Source organism: Balaenoptera musculus, chromosome 4, assembly GCF_009873245.2.
Source record: "Balaenoptera musculus isolate JJ_BM4_2016_0621 chromosome 4, mBalMus1.pri.v3, whole genome shotgun sequence".
Classification (NCBI taxonomy): Eukaryota; Metazoa; Chordata; class Mammalia; order Artiodactyla; family Balaenopteridae; genus Balaenoptera; species Balaenoptera musculus.
In genome coordinates, this window is record NC_045788.1 from 31,974,815 (window position 1) to 31,987,187 (window position 12,373).

Sequence of the window (12,373 nt, forward strand, 5' to 3'; positions counted from 1 at the left end):
AAGTTGCTATTACAAAGGGTTCAAACAATGCTGTCTGAAGCAAAAAGTAATTTGCTTTCTTCTTATGTGACTGGCCAGCAGGAAACAGGCAGGACAAACTAGGTAGGTGACTTTGCTCCGTGAGACCAGGTTTCTTTTATCCCATCACTCTGCATCACTCTGCATTCCATGTAAGGTTTTCTGGGGGTTTTTTTTTGGGTTTTTTTTGGCCGCACCAGCAGGGCTTGTCGGATCTTAGTTCCCCGACCAGGGATTGAACCCGGGCCATGGGCCGTGTCAGTGATAGCGCCAAGTCCTAACCACTGGACCATCAGGGAATTCCTCTCCTGTAATTTTATCTGTATCCACATGGACAAATGTCATTCATACCCTCCACATCCATGTTATAATTTACAGGAAGGAAAGAATGAAGAGTGCAAAAATCTTCCTTTTTAAGGACACAAAGCATGCATCATTTCCATTCCTTTTCATTGGCAAGAATTTAGTCCCATCCTCAAGCTTGCCTACAAGAGAGGATGAGAGCTGTAGTCTCTAGTTGGTAGTCAAGGGTCCAGCTAAAACTCAAGATGTTCTATTATCAAAAGAAATAAGGGGAGAATTGCTATAGTGGGGCAAAAAGTACCTCTGGCACCAGATGTTGGTATTAGTAACTGAAGCCCAAAGGTGTTCTTTCTGCTCCAGTCATCAAGAGAAAGTCTTTGATCAGAGGAAACTCTAGTTTAGTATTTTTCAACCTTGGTACTATTGACATGTTGGAGCAGGTAATTCCTTATTGTGGAGGGTGGAGAATGGAGCCGTTCTAGGCATTGTAGGATGTTTAACAGCATCCCTGGCAACCATGCTGGTTGATGGGAAAATATGAAGATGAATTAGGAACTTATGTCCTCAGAGCTTCATAGTCTCATAAGGAAGATAATACGTGTAAAATGGCATACGGGCTATAAGGTATATAAGAGCAATAATACATGATAGGAATTGTTACCAACCCTTCCGAGTCGTCCCCAACAAGGGTCCTCCTGCGTCAATAGAACGAAGGTAAGTTCGGCTCAGAAGCAAAGGAAAGCTTTATTCTTTGATCAAAGACTGGAGAGACGAGAGCTGGAGCTACAGAGTCCACGCCCTCCCGGACCGGCTGTGCGAGGGGCTGCTTCACAGGGACCTCGTCAGCAGGGGTAAGGGGTGGGGCTCGCGCCAGGCGGGTGCGCGCCTGCGCAGCTCACGCTCCAGATTGCAGTGCGGGGCGTAGTGTCTCTGCACACGGCGCGCTGCCACCGTCTTACATTGAATGTCGTGTGCAGCGCTTCTGCCCACAGGTTGACGGCCTAATGAGCTGAAGTGTCAGGCGCAGCCCTTTCGCACTAGGAACTCTGGCATGAAGTCCCGGGGGGACGAGGGCTCTGCGCAGCACCCTATGAGCAAGTGAAACCAAAGGAGGCACAAAGGAAAAGAAAAATAAAGGTTAGACTTTATTACCCGGATTCTATTATTATCTCCTGGGAATTGTTAAAGGGCTTTGCCGGGGACAAATGTGAGACATACCTCTCATATTACCCACGTCTTTCAAGTGTGCCTGCTCCCCTCTGTAGCTGAGTTGACAGTTTTTTTTTTTTTTTGAAATTTATTTATTTATGGCTGTGTTGGGTCTTTGTTTCTGTGCGAGGGCTTCCTCTAGTTGCGGCGAGCGGGGGCCACTCTTCATCGCGGTGCGCAGGCCTCTCACTATCGCGGCCTCTCTTGTTGCGGAGCACAGGCTCCAGACGCGCAGGCTCAGTAATTGTGGCTCACGGGCTTAGTTGCTTCGCGGCGTGTGGGATCTTCTCAGACCAGGGCTCGAACCCGTGTCCCCTGCATTGGCAGGCAGATTCTCAACCACTGCGCCACTAGGGAAGCCCTACAGTTTTTATTTTATTTGCTGTCAGGATGACTGAGTTATCACCTGAACCTTCTGTTTTCCCCACATTTTGACCTTAAGAAGTCCTTCCATAACTTGCAGAGGTTGGTCTCGTTACCCCAGGTGTTCCTGAGTTACTTCCATTAGGTACTGACTAGAAAAGGAAAATGGTGTGGTTGTCTGACGAGCTACTTAAGACCACAGTACTTCATATTTTAGTCTGGGGTCATTTGGTTGCAAGTAACAGAGATTCACATAAAGTACCTTAGGCAAAATTGAGAAACTTATTGAAAGGGTGTAGAGTTACTTCATGGACCCCAGAGGAAGAGCATTCAGACTCGGTGAGAAACCAGTCTAGTGCTTTATCTATAAAGGCTGGGAGAAGACTGGTTTTGCCAGCTTTCACTGAGTTAGGCAGGAGTAAATCTAGTGTTGATCTTTAAATTGTGGAGATGATATGTATCTATTTACTTTAGCTTTGAGACTTGAGTTGTAATTATAGGACAACATGAAAACTGCCACAAAATATCATGGTTTGTCTGTTTCATATTGATCTTTAAAATCTGAAATAAAATCTTTCACTTAGTAGCGGGCTAAGTTTTGTAACTGGCTATGCAAACGTTAACTACTGTAAGAAACTTCCATTTATCCATTTTCTTTCCTATCTCTTTAAAAACTCTAATCAAGGTGCTTCCACTAATTTTACTCGTCTTGTCAGATGAGTGAGTGAGGCCAGTAAAGAATTTACAAAAACCAAAGTATAATTATTAAAGATCTACTCTCTTCTAGGTATCCCAATTTCTGAGTTCTTCTCTCCTATCCTTGATATTTATACCTTAGAGAATTATACTTTGGAGAAATAGTGGACATGAAATTATTTCTTTCCTCTGTACCCCACTCACCCTTAATAAATCTGCTCAAGCCCTGTGATTAGAGAGTTTGCTCCCTGAGAAACTTCTAAATGGGCAAGGCCCCCATAACCCCATATCCTTGGCCACAGCAGATAGAACTGGGATTTAATATCTGACCCAGTCAATTGCTTTCTCAAAGGAAGTTCTTGGAGTAAAGACCAAATAAGGACAATAATCGCATGACAAAATTTTTTATTATGTGATCAGCAAAAGAAGAGAATGTCAGTCTACAGGACAGAGTGCAGTAAGAGAGTTCTTAGGAGACCAGACATGTATCCCTGGAAGTTCAAATGCATATGTGAGTGTAATGACCTAAGCTGTTTCTTACCCAAAAGATTGAATAGATGAAAAGCTTGCTAAATTAGTCCATATTGGCAAAGATATTGAAAGAAGCAACAGCAGTGTAGCCTTTATTAGCCTGGCAAGGACATGCAAGTTTGCCATCAGTCAAGGGACATTAGGTTTGAGCCATTTTACCAGTCCCCAATCCAGAACCCAGGAGCAAGTTGGATCTGTGAAGTCATTGGAAAAAGTCATCTAGAAAGCACATGACCCACACCAGACAACTCTACAGCGAGGACACTCTCCCTATAGGTCCTCTAAAGAATTTGTACTTGTGGCCATGCAGTATATCAAAGACAAGGGACTGAAGCAGAATGAGTTACGCGAAAGATTATTGCTTCTTTCTTTTAATCCCATATCTCCACAATCTGATTTTAGAGGAATCTGAAGCACAAGAGGGAAGAGAGTACAGTCATAAGGCAGGAAAGGCTTTGAATTAGAATTTTCAGTGAAATTTTAACTTAGATTGGTCTAAACTTTTTAATATTAAAAAGTGATTATTATTGTGATAATATGTTCTAATAACAGAATATGGCCATAGCTACCCACATGATTTTTGAGACTGACAGATGTCAGAAGACCCAAAGAAGTTATTTCCAACATGTCCCAGCTAGTGTTTCTAAATGAGAGGAGCCTGAAACCTGAGTTCAGACAATTTTGACTTCAGTGACTCCTTAGAATGCATGCAATAGAAGGAGAGAATAGGAAAGCTACCTGATAGGAATGCAATATTCTCTAAGGGTGAGATTGGGTTGTTGCAAAGGGGTACAGAATAGAACATAATTATTATAAGACACATTAACATTTAAGGAAAATGGTTAAAAAGCCATCATACCATGTTAAAGACCTTGTAACCATTACAGAACTGAGTTTTGGAATCCAAATGAGCCTTCAGAAATCTAGAAAGGTTAAAAATAGATATTGATGGTCATATACTAAACCAATGGACTAAATCTGACCAATATACCTTGATGTTAATACACCCTAGGATTTCTGGTGGAGACAGTGGTTCTCACTGTTAGATTTAAAGAATGGCTATTGTTTATGAGGGTGAAGGAGATGAGAAAAATTTGGGATTCATTTGTCCAGAGGAAATTTTTTACAGTCTGAAACAGTGCATCAAGATTTCTCCAGATATCATTTACCTACCAGTGACTGGTGTGGGATGGTATTTGAAGGTGTTGGAATATTTAGATAGTATAATTGTATTTGGAAAGACTTGGGGAGGGAAACTCTGAATCATTAGAGTTTTATACTATCTCAAGGAAGCTGAATAGAAAATGTTTCCTAAGAAGTATTAGTTCTGATGTGACCATGACTCTGTTAATTATATAGCAGACATAGTTTCTCATCAGGGGAAATCTTGTCCTTATATACTACCCTCCTCCCAGTTGATGTAGAGAAGTGACAATGCTTTGGAAGTTCAGCTGGTGTTTAAGACTGTCAATCAAAGATTCCACCTGGATCCTGCGTCTCTCACTGATGTGATTTGTGAGCATTTGGTTAGCACCAAGCTCCCTCCCATCTGTAAGCTAATGCCGGTGGCAGCTGTGGGAGAGAAAGGGCTGACACTACCACCTCCAGGGAAACCTGGAGCAGGTATTCTAAACCCTAGACCAGTGATTCCGAACCATGTCTGATTATGAGAACCACCTGGGGAGATTTTTTAAAATTCAGAAATTCTGATTCAGGTAATCTGTTTTTCCTTTTAAAATCTCCCCGGGTGAATTTAATATTTTGCAAGGGTTGAGAACCACTGTTTCGTTTTATTAAGGTAACATTGGTTTATAACATTATATGTTTCTTGTATACAACATTATATTTTGACTTCTATATACACTGCAGCATGTCCATCACTATAAGTTTGGTTTCCACTCATTACCATATGGTTGACTCCCTTTACCCATTTCACCCTCCCCCACCCCCTCCCCCTCTGGTAACCACTAATCTGTTCTCTGTATCTATGTATTTTCTGTTTGGTTTGTTCATTTATTTTGTTTTCTTTCTTTACATTCCACATATGAGTGAAATCATACGGTACTTGACTTATTTTACTTAGCATATTAATGCCCTCAGGGTCCATCCATGTTGTTGCAAATAGCAAGATTTCATCTTTTTATGGCTGAGTAGTAGTATTCCATTGTATATATATATATATATATGCCACATCTTTATCCAGTCACCTATTTATGGGCACTTAGATTGTTTCCATATCTTGAGTATTGTAAATAATGTTGCAGTGAACATAGGGGTGCATATATCTTTCCAATTAGTGTTTTTGTATTGTTTGGATAAATATCCAGAAATGAAATAGCTGGATCATTTACTAGTTCTAGTCTTAATTTTTTGAGGAATCTCCATTGATATAAGTGGGGTGTTAAAAGTTCTAACTGTAGTTGTGTTGCTGTCAGTTTCTCCCTTTGGGTCTGTTAATAATTGCTTTAAATATTTTGGTGCTGTTATATTAGCTGCATATATATTAATAACTGTTATGTCTTCTTGATGAATTGTCCTCTTTATCACTCTATAATGTCCATCTTTGTCTCTTGTTACCTTTTTTGATTGAAGTTTATTTTGTTGGATGGGTGTGGCTATACCCACTTTCTTTTGGCTGTCATTTGTTTGGAGTATCATCTTCCCTACCTTCGCTTGGAGCTTCAGTTTGTCTTTAGAGCTGGATGAGTCGCCTGGATATAGCATATAGTTGGGTCTTGTTTTTAATCCATCCATCCACTCTATTTCTTTTGACTGGTGAATTCAACCCATTTACATTTAGGGGGATTACTGATAAATGAGGACTTAGTACTGCTATTTTGTCTTTTGTTTTCTGGTTCTTTTATATCTCCATTGTTTCTTTTTCCTTGTGTTTATGTCTGCCATTTTAGTCTGGCAGTTTCTATGATGTTTCTCTCAGTTTCCTCTTTTTTTATATTTTGTGTCTCTGCCCTAGATTTATGTTTCGTGGTTACCGTGAGGTTTGTATAAAATGTGTCATAGGTAGAGAAACAACAGTGCGGCGTGAACATGGGGAAGCAAAAGAAAACACCGAAGTATGTGACCATGAAGCGAATGCTTAGTCTCAGAGATCAGAGGCTTAAGGAAAAGGCTAGATTAAAACCGAAAAAGAAAGAAAAGAAAGATCCCAGTGCACTCAAGGAAAGAGAAGTCCCCCAACACCCTTCCTGCTTATTCTTGCAATATAACACACAACTGGGCCCACAGCTGTGGATCTTACCACATCCTGGTCGATACCAACTTTATCAACCTTTCCATTAAAGCCAAACTGGACTTAGTGCAGTCAGTGATGGACTGTCTGTATGCCAAGTGTATCCCTTCTATAACTGACTGCGTAATGGCTGAAACTGAGAAATCGGGGCAGAAGTATCGAGTGGCTCTAAGGATTGCCAAGGATCCAAGATTTGAACGATTACCATGCACACACAAAGGAACCTATGCAGTTGACTGCTTAGTACAAAGAGTAACTCAGCACAAGTGTTACATTGTGGCCACAGTTGACTGGGACCTTAAACAAAGAATCCGGAAGATCCCTGGAGTTCCCATCATGTACATTTCTAACCATAGGTACAACACTGAGCGGTTGCCAGATGATTATGGCGCCCCTCGGTTCTAATTCTTAAAAGACAAATTTCCTCTGCCTGCCTTCGACCAACTTTATCTTTTGCCAGTTCATTAAACATGCTATAGCATGAATTATTATTCCACTCACCCATATGCTCTGTAATGAGCTGAGTATGGTTAAATACACTCACTTTTTAATGTTGTTTTGAAAATTATATTTTGTGTCATTTTAAAATTTGTTGCATCTTTTTATAAATCAAATAATTGCTCACATAAAAAAAAATGTCTCATAGGTAAAATAGTCCTTTTTCTCCTGATAGTGTCTTATCTTCATTTGCCTACATGGCTTCCATCCTTTTCCTATTCCCCTTTTATGTTTTTGTTGTCTCAAATAACCTCTTTTTACATTGTGAGTTTGCTGCCAAATAGAAGTAGCTAATGTTAATTTTTACTGCTGTTTTCTCTTTAACCTTTATGCTATAATTAAATGTTTAACAACCTATTCTGATACAGAGTAGCAATTTTTTGATTCTGTCTATTTATCACCTTACTCAAAGTTTTCTGTACTTTGCCCTTTTTTTTTCTGGAAGAAGAGTTCCTTTCTACATTTCTTGTTAGACAGGTCTAGTGGTGATGAACCCCCTCAGCTTTTGTCTGGGAAAGCCTTTATTTCTCCTTCCTATCTGAAGCATAACTTTGCTGGATAGAGTACTCTTGGCTGATATTTTTTACCTTTTGATATTTTGAATATGTCATTCCACTCTCTCCTGGCCTATAGAGTTTCTGCTAAAAATTTTGTTGATAGACTAATGGGGGTTCCTTTGTGGGTTACTGTCTTTTTTCCCCTGGTTGCCTTAAAAATATTTTGTCATTGAATTTTGATAGTTTAATATAATGTATCTTGGAGAATGTGTTTTTGCATTGAGGTACTTAGGTGTGCTCTCAGCATCATGACTTGTATATCCAGTTTCTTCTCCAAGTTTTGGAAGATCTCAGCTATTATTTCTTTAAATAAACTTTCTGTCCCCTCCTTCATCTCTTCTCCTCCTGGGATAACTATTATCCCTATGTTGCCTTTTCCAGTGAAGTCAGATTGTTCTTGTAGAATTTCTTAATTTATTTTTAGTTCTTAGTTCTCTCTCCTCTTCTACCTGAATTATTTCTAGATTTTTATCTTTGAGCTTGATAATTCTCTCTTCCATATGGTCTGCTCTATTTTCAGTGTTTTCTAATGCATTCTTCATCTCACTTTTTTTAGTTCTTCCACTCCAGAATTTATATTTGCTTTTTTTTCCCCTTTTTTTTGCAGATAGCATTTTTAATTTACAGAGGGGATTGCCTACTTTCACTTTTTTTTTTAACATCTTTATTGGAGTATAATTGCTTTACAATGGTGTGTTAGTTTCTGCTTTATAACAAAGTAAATCAGCTATACATATACATATATCCCCATATCTCCTCCCTCTTGCGTCTCCCTCCCACCCTCCCTATCCCACCCCTCTGGGTGATCACAAAGCACCGAGCTGATCTCCCTGTGCTATGTGGCTGCTTCCCACTAGCTATCTATTTTATATTTGGTAGTGTATATATGTCCATGCCACTCTCTCACTTGGTCCTAGCTTACCTTTCCTCCTCCCCACGTCCTCAAATCCATTCTCTACGTGTGCATCTTTATTCTTGTCCTGCCTGTAGGTTCTTCACAACTTTTTTTTCTTTTTAGATTCCATATATGTGTATGGAAATATGGTATTTGTTTTTCTCTTTCTGACTTACTTCACTCTGTATGAAAGACTCTATGTCCATCCACCTCACTACGAATAACTGAATTTCGTTTCCTTTTATGGCTGAGTAATATTCCATTGTATATATGTGCCACATCTTCTTTATCCATTCCTCTGTCGATGGACACTCAGGTTGCTTCCATGTCCTGGCTATTGTAAATAGAGCTGCAATGAACATTGTGGTACACGAATTTTTTTGAATTATGGTTTTCTCAGGGTATATGCCCAGTAGTGGAATCGCTGGGTCATATAGTAGTTCTATTATTAATTCTTTAAGGAGCCTCCATACTGTTCTCCATAGTGGCTGTATCAGTTTACATTCCCACCATCAGTGCAAGAGGGTTGGTTTCCTTTTCTCCACACCGTCTCCAGCATTTGTTGTTTGCAGATTTTTTGATGATGGCCATTCTGACTGGTGTGAGGTGATACCTCATTGTAGTTTTGACTTACATTTCTCTAATGATTAGTGATGTTGAGCATCTCTTCATGTGTTTGTTAGCAATCTGTATATCTTCTTTGGAGAAATGTCTGTTTAGGTCTTCTGCCCATTTTTGGATTGGGTTTTTGTTTTTTGATATTGAGCCGCATGAGCTGCTTGTAAATATTGAAGGTTAATCCTTTGTCAGTTGCTTCATTTGCAAATATTTTCTCCCATTCTGAGGGTTGTCTTTTGGTCTTGTTTATGGTTTCCTTTGCTGTGCAAAAGCTTTTTAGTTTCATTAGTTCCCATTTGTTTATTTTTATTTTTATTTCTATTTCTCTAGGGGGTGGGTCAAAAAGGATCTTGCTGTGATTTATGTCATAGAGTGTTCTGCCTGTGTTTTCCTCTAAGAGTTTTATAGTGTCTGGCCTTACATTTAGGTCTTTAATCCATTTTGGGTTTATTTATGTGTATGGTGTTAGGGAGGGCTCTAATTTCATTCTTTTACATGTAGCTGTCCAGTTTTCCCAGCACCACTTATTGAAGAGGCTGTCTTTTCTCCATTGTATATTTTTGCCTCCTTTATCAAAATAAGGTAACCATATGTGTGTGGGTTTATCTCTGGGCCTTCTATCTTGTTCCATTGATCTATATTTCTGTTTTTGTGCCAGTACCATACTGTCTTGATTACTGTAGCTTTGTAGTATAGTCTGAAGTCAGGGAGTCTGATTCCTCCAGCTCTGTTTTTCTTTCTCAAGATTGCTTTGGCTATTCGGGGTCTTTTGTGTTTCCATACAAATTGTGAAATTTTTTGTTCTAGTTCTGTGAAAAATGCCAGTGGTAGTTTGATAGGGATTGCACTGAATCCGTAGATAGCTTTGGGTAGTAGAGTCATTTTCACAATGTTGATTCTTCCAATCCAAGAACATGGTATATCTCTCCATCTGTTGGTATCATCTTTAATTTCTTTCATCAGTGTCTTATAGTTTTCTGCATACAGGTCGTTTGTCTCCTTAGGTAGGTTTATTCCTAGGTATTTTATTCTTTTTGTTGCAATGGTAAATGGGAGTGTTTCCTTAATTTCTCTTTCAGATTTTTCATCATCAGTGTATAGGAATGCAGGAGATTTCTGTGTGTTAATTTTGTATCCTGCTACTTTACCAAATGCATTGATTAGCTCTAGGAGTTTTCTGGTAGCATCTTTAGGGTTCTCTATGTATAGTATCATGTCATCTGCAAACAGTGACAGGTTTACATCTTCTTTTCCGGCTTGGATTCCTTTTATTTCATTTTCTTCTCTGATTGATGGGGCTAAAATTTCCAAAACTATGTTGAATAATAGTGGCAAGAGTGGAACACCTTGTCTTGTTCCTGATCTTAGAGGAAATGGTTTCAGTTTTTCACCATTGAGAACAATGTTGGCTGTAGGATTGTCATATATAGCCTTTATTATGTTGAGGTAAGTTCCCTCTATGCCTACTTTCTGGAGAGTTTTTATCATAGATGGGTGTTGAATTTTGTGAAACGCTTTCTCTGCATCTATTGAGACGATCATATGGTTTTTCTCCTTCAATTTGTTAATATGGTGTGTCACATTGATTGATTTGCCTATATTGAAGAATCCTTGCATTCCTGGGATAAACCCCTCTTGATCATGGTGTCTGATCCTTTTAATGTGCTGTTGGATTCTGTTTGCTAGTATTTTGTTGAGGATTTTTGCATCTATGTTCATCAGTGATATTGGCCTGTAGTTTTCTTTCTTTGTGACATCTTTGTCTGGTTTTGGTATCAGGGTGATGGTGACCTCGTAGAATAAGTTGGGGAGTGTTCCTCCCTCTGCAATATTTTGGAAGAGTTTGAGAAGGATAGGTGTTAGCTCTTCTCTAAATGTTTGATAGAATTCGCTTGTGAAGCCATCTGGTCCTGGGCTTTTGTTTGTTGGAAGATTTTTAATCACAGTCTCAATTTCAGTGCTTATGATTGGTCTGTTTATATTTTGTATTTCTTCCTGGTTCAGTCTTGGAAGGTTGTGCTTTTCTAAGAATTTGTCCATTTCTTCCAGGTTGTCCATTTTATTGGCATATAGTTGCTTCTATTAATCTCTCATGATCCTTTGTATTTCTGCAGTGTCACTTGTTACTTCTCCTTTTCATTTGTAATTTTATTGATTTGAGTCTTTTCCCTTTTTTTCTTGATGACTCTGGCTATGATTTATCAATTTTGCTTATCTTTCAAAGAACCAGCTTATAGTTTTATTGATCTTTGCTATCATTTCCTTCATTTCTTTTTCATTTATTTCTGATCTGATCTTATGATTTCTTCCTTCTGCTAACTTTGAGTTTATTTTGTTCTTCTTTCTCTAATTGTTTAGTGTAAGGTTAGGTTGTTTATTTGAGATGTTCTTGTTTCTTGAGGTAGGATTGTATTGCTATAAACTTCCCTCTTAGAACTTCTTTTGCTGCATCCCATAGGTTTTGGGTAGTCGTGTTTTCATTGTCATTGGTTCTAGGTATTTTTCGATTTCCTCTTTAATTTCCCTCACTGATCTCTTCATTATTTAGGACTGTATTCTTATAGCCTCCATGCGTTGGTATTTTTTACAGATTTTTTCCTGTAATTGTTATGTAGTCTCATAGTGTTGTGGTCAGAAAAGGTACTTGCTATGATTCCAATATTCTTAAATTTACCAAGGCTTGATTTGTGACCCAGGATATGATTTATCCTGGAGAATGTTCCATGAGCACTTGAGAAGAAAGTGTATTCTGTTGTTTTTGGATGAAATGTCCTATAAATATCAATTAAGTCCATCTTGTTTAATGTATCATTTAAAGCTTGTGTTTCCATATTTATTTTCAATTTGGATGATCTGTCCATTGGTGAAAGTGGGGTGTTAAAGTCCACTACTATGATTGTGTTACTGTCGATTTCCCCTTTTATTGCTGTTAGTATTTGCCTTATATATTGAGGTGCTCCTATGTTGGGTGCATAAATATTTACAATTGTTATATCTTCTTCTTGGATTGATCCCTTGGTCAGTATGTCATGTCCTTCTTTGTCTCTTGTAATAGTCTTTATTTTAAAGTCTATTTTGTCTGATATGAGAATTGCTACTCCAGCTTTCTTGTGATTTCCATTTGCATGGAATATCTTTTTCCATCCCCTCACTTTCAGTCTGTATGTGTCCCTAGATCTGAAGTGGGTCTCTTGTAGACAGCATATATATGGGTCTTGTTTTTGTACCCATTCAGCCACTCTGTGTCTTTTGGTTGGAGATTTTTATCCATTTACATTTAAGGTAGTTATCGATATGTATGTTCCTATTACCACTTTCTCAATTGTTTTGGGTTAGTTATTGTAGGTCTTTTCCTTTTCTTGTGTTTCCTTCCTAGGGAAGTTCCTTTAGCATTTGTTGTAAAGCTGGTTTGGTGGTGCTGAATTCTCTTAGCTT

At 38.6% G+C, this 12,373-nt stretch overlaps 1 protein-coding gene and 1 non-coding gene across 2 annotated transcripts; one reads left to right on the forward strand and one right to left on the reverse strand.

Moving 5' to 3' along the window:
- Positions 1-238: 238 nt before the first annotated feature.
- Positions 239-317, reverse strand: TRNAD-AUC. The gene is given in 2 exon segments: positions 239-275; positions 281-317. It is a non-coding gene; the product is annotated as a tRNA-Asp (tRNA).
- Positions 318-6,151: 5,834 nt separating this feature from the next.
- LOC118894883 (rRNA-processing protein FCF1 homolog) lies at positions 6,152-6,775 on the forward strand. The gene is given in 2 exon segments (XM_036851579.1): positions 6,152-6,363; positions 6,365-6,775. Coding segments are annotated over 2 exon segments (606 nt in total). The 5' UTR covers positions 6,152-6,168.
- The last annotated feature ends 5,598 nt before the right edge of the window (positions 6,776-12,373 follow it).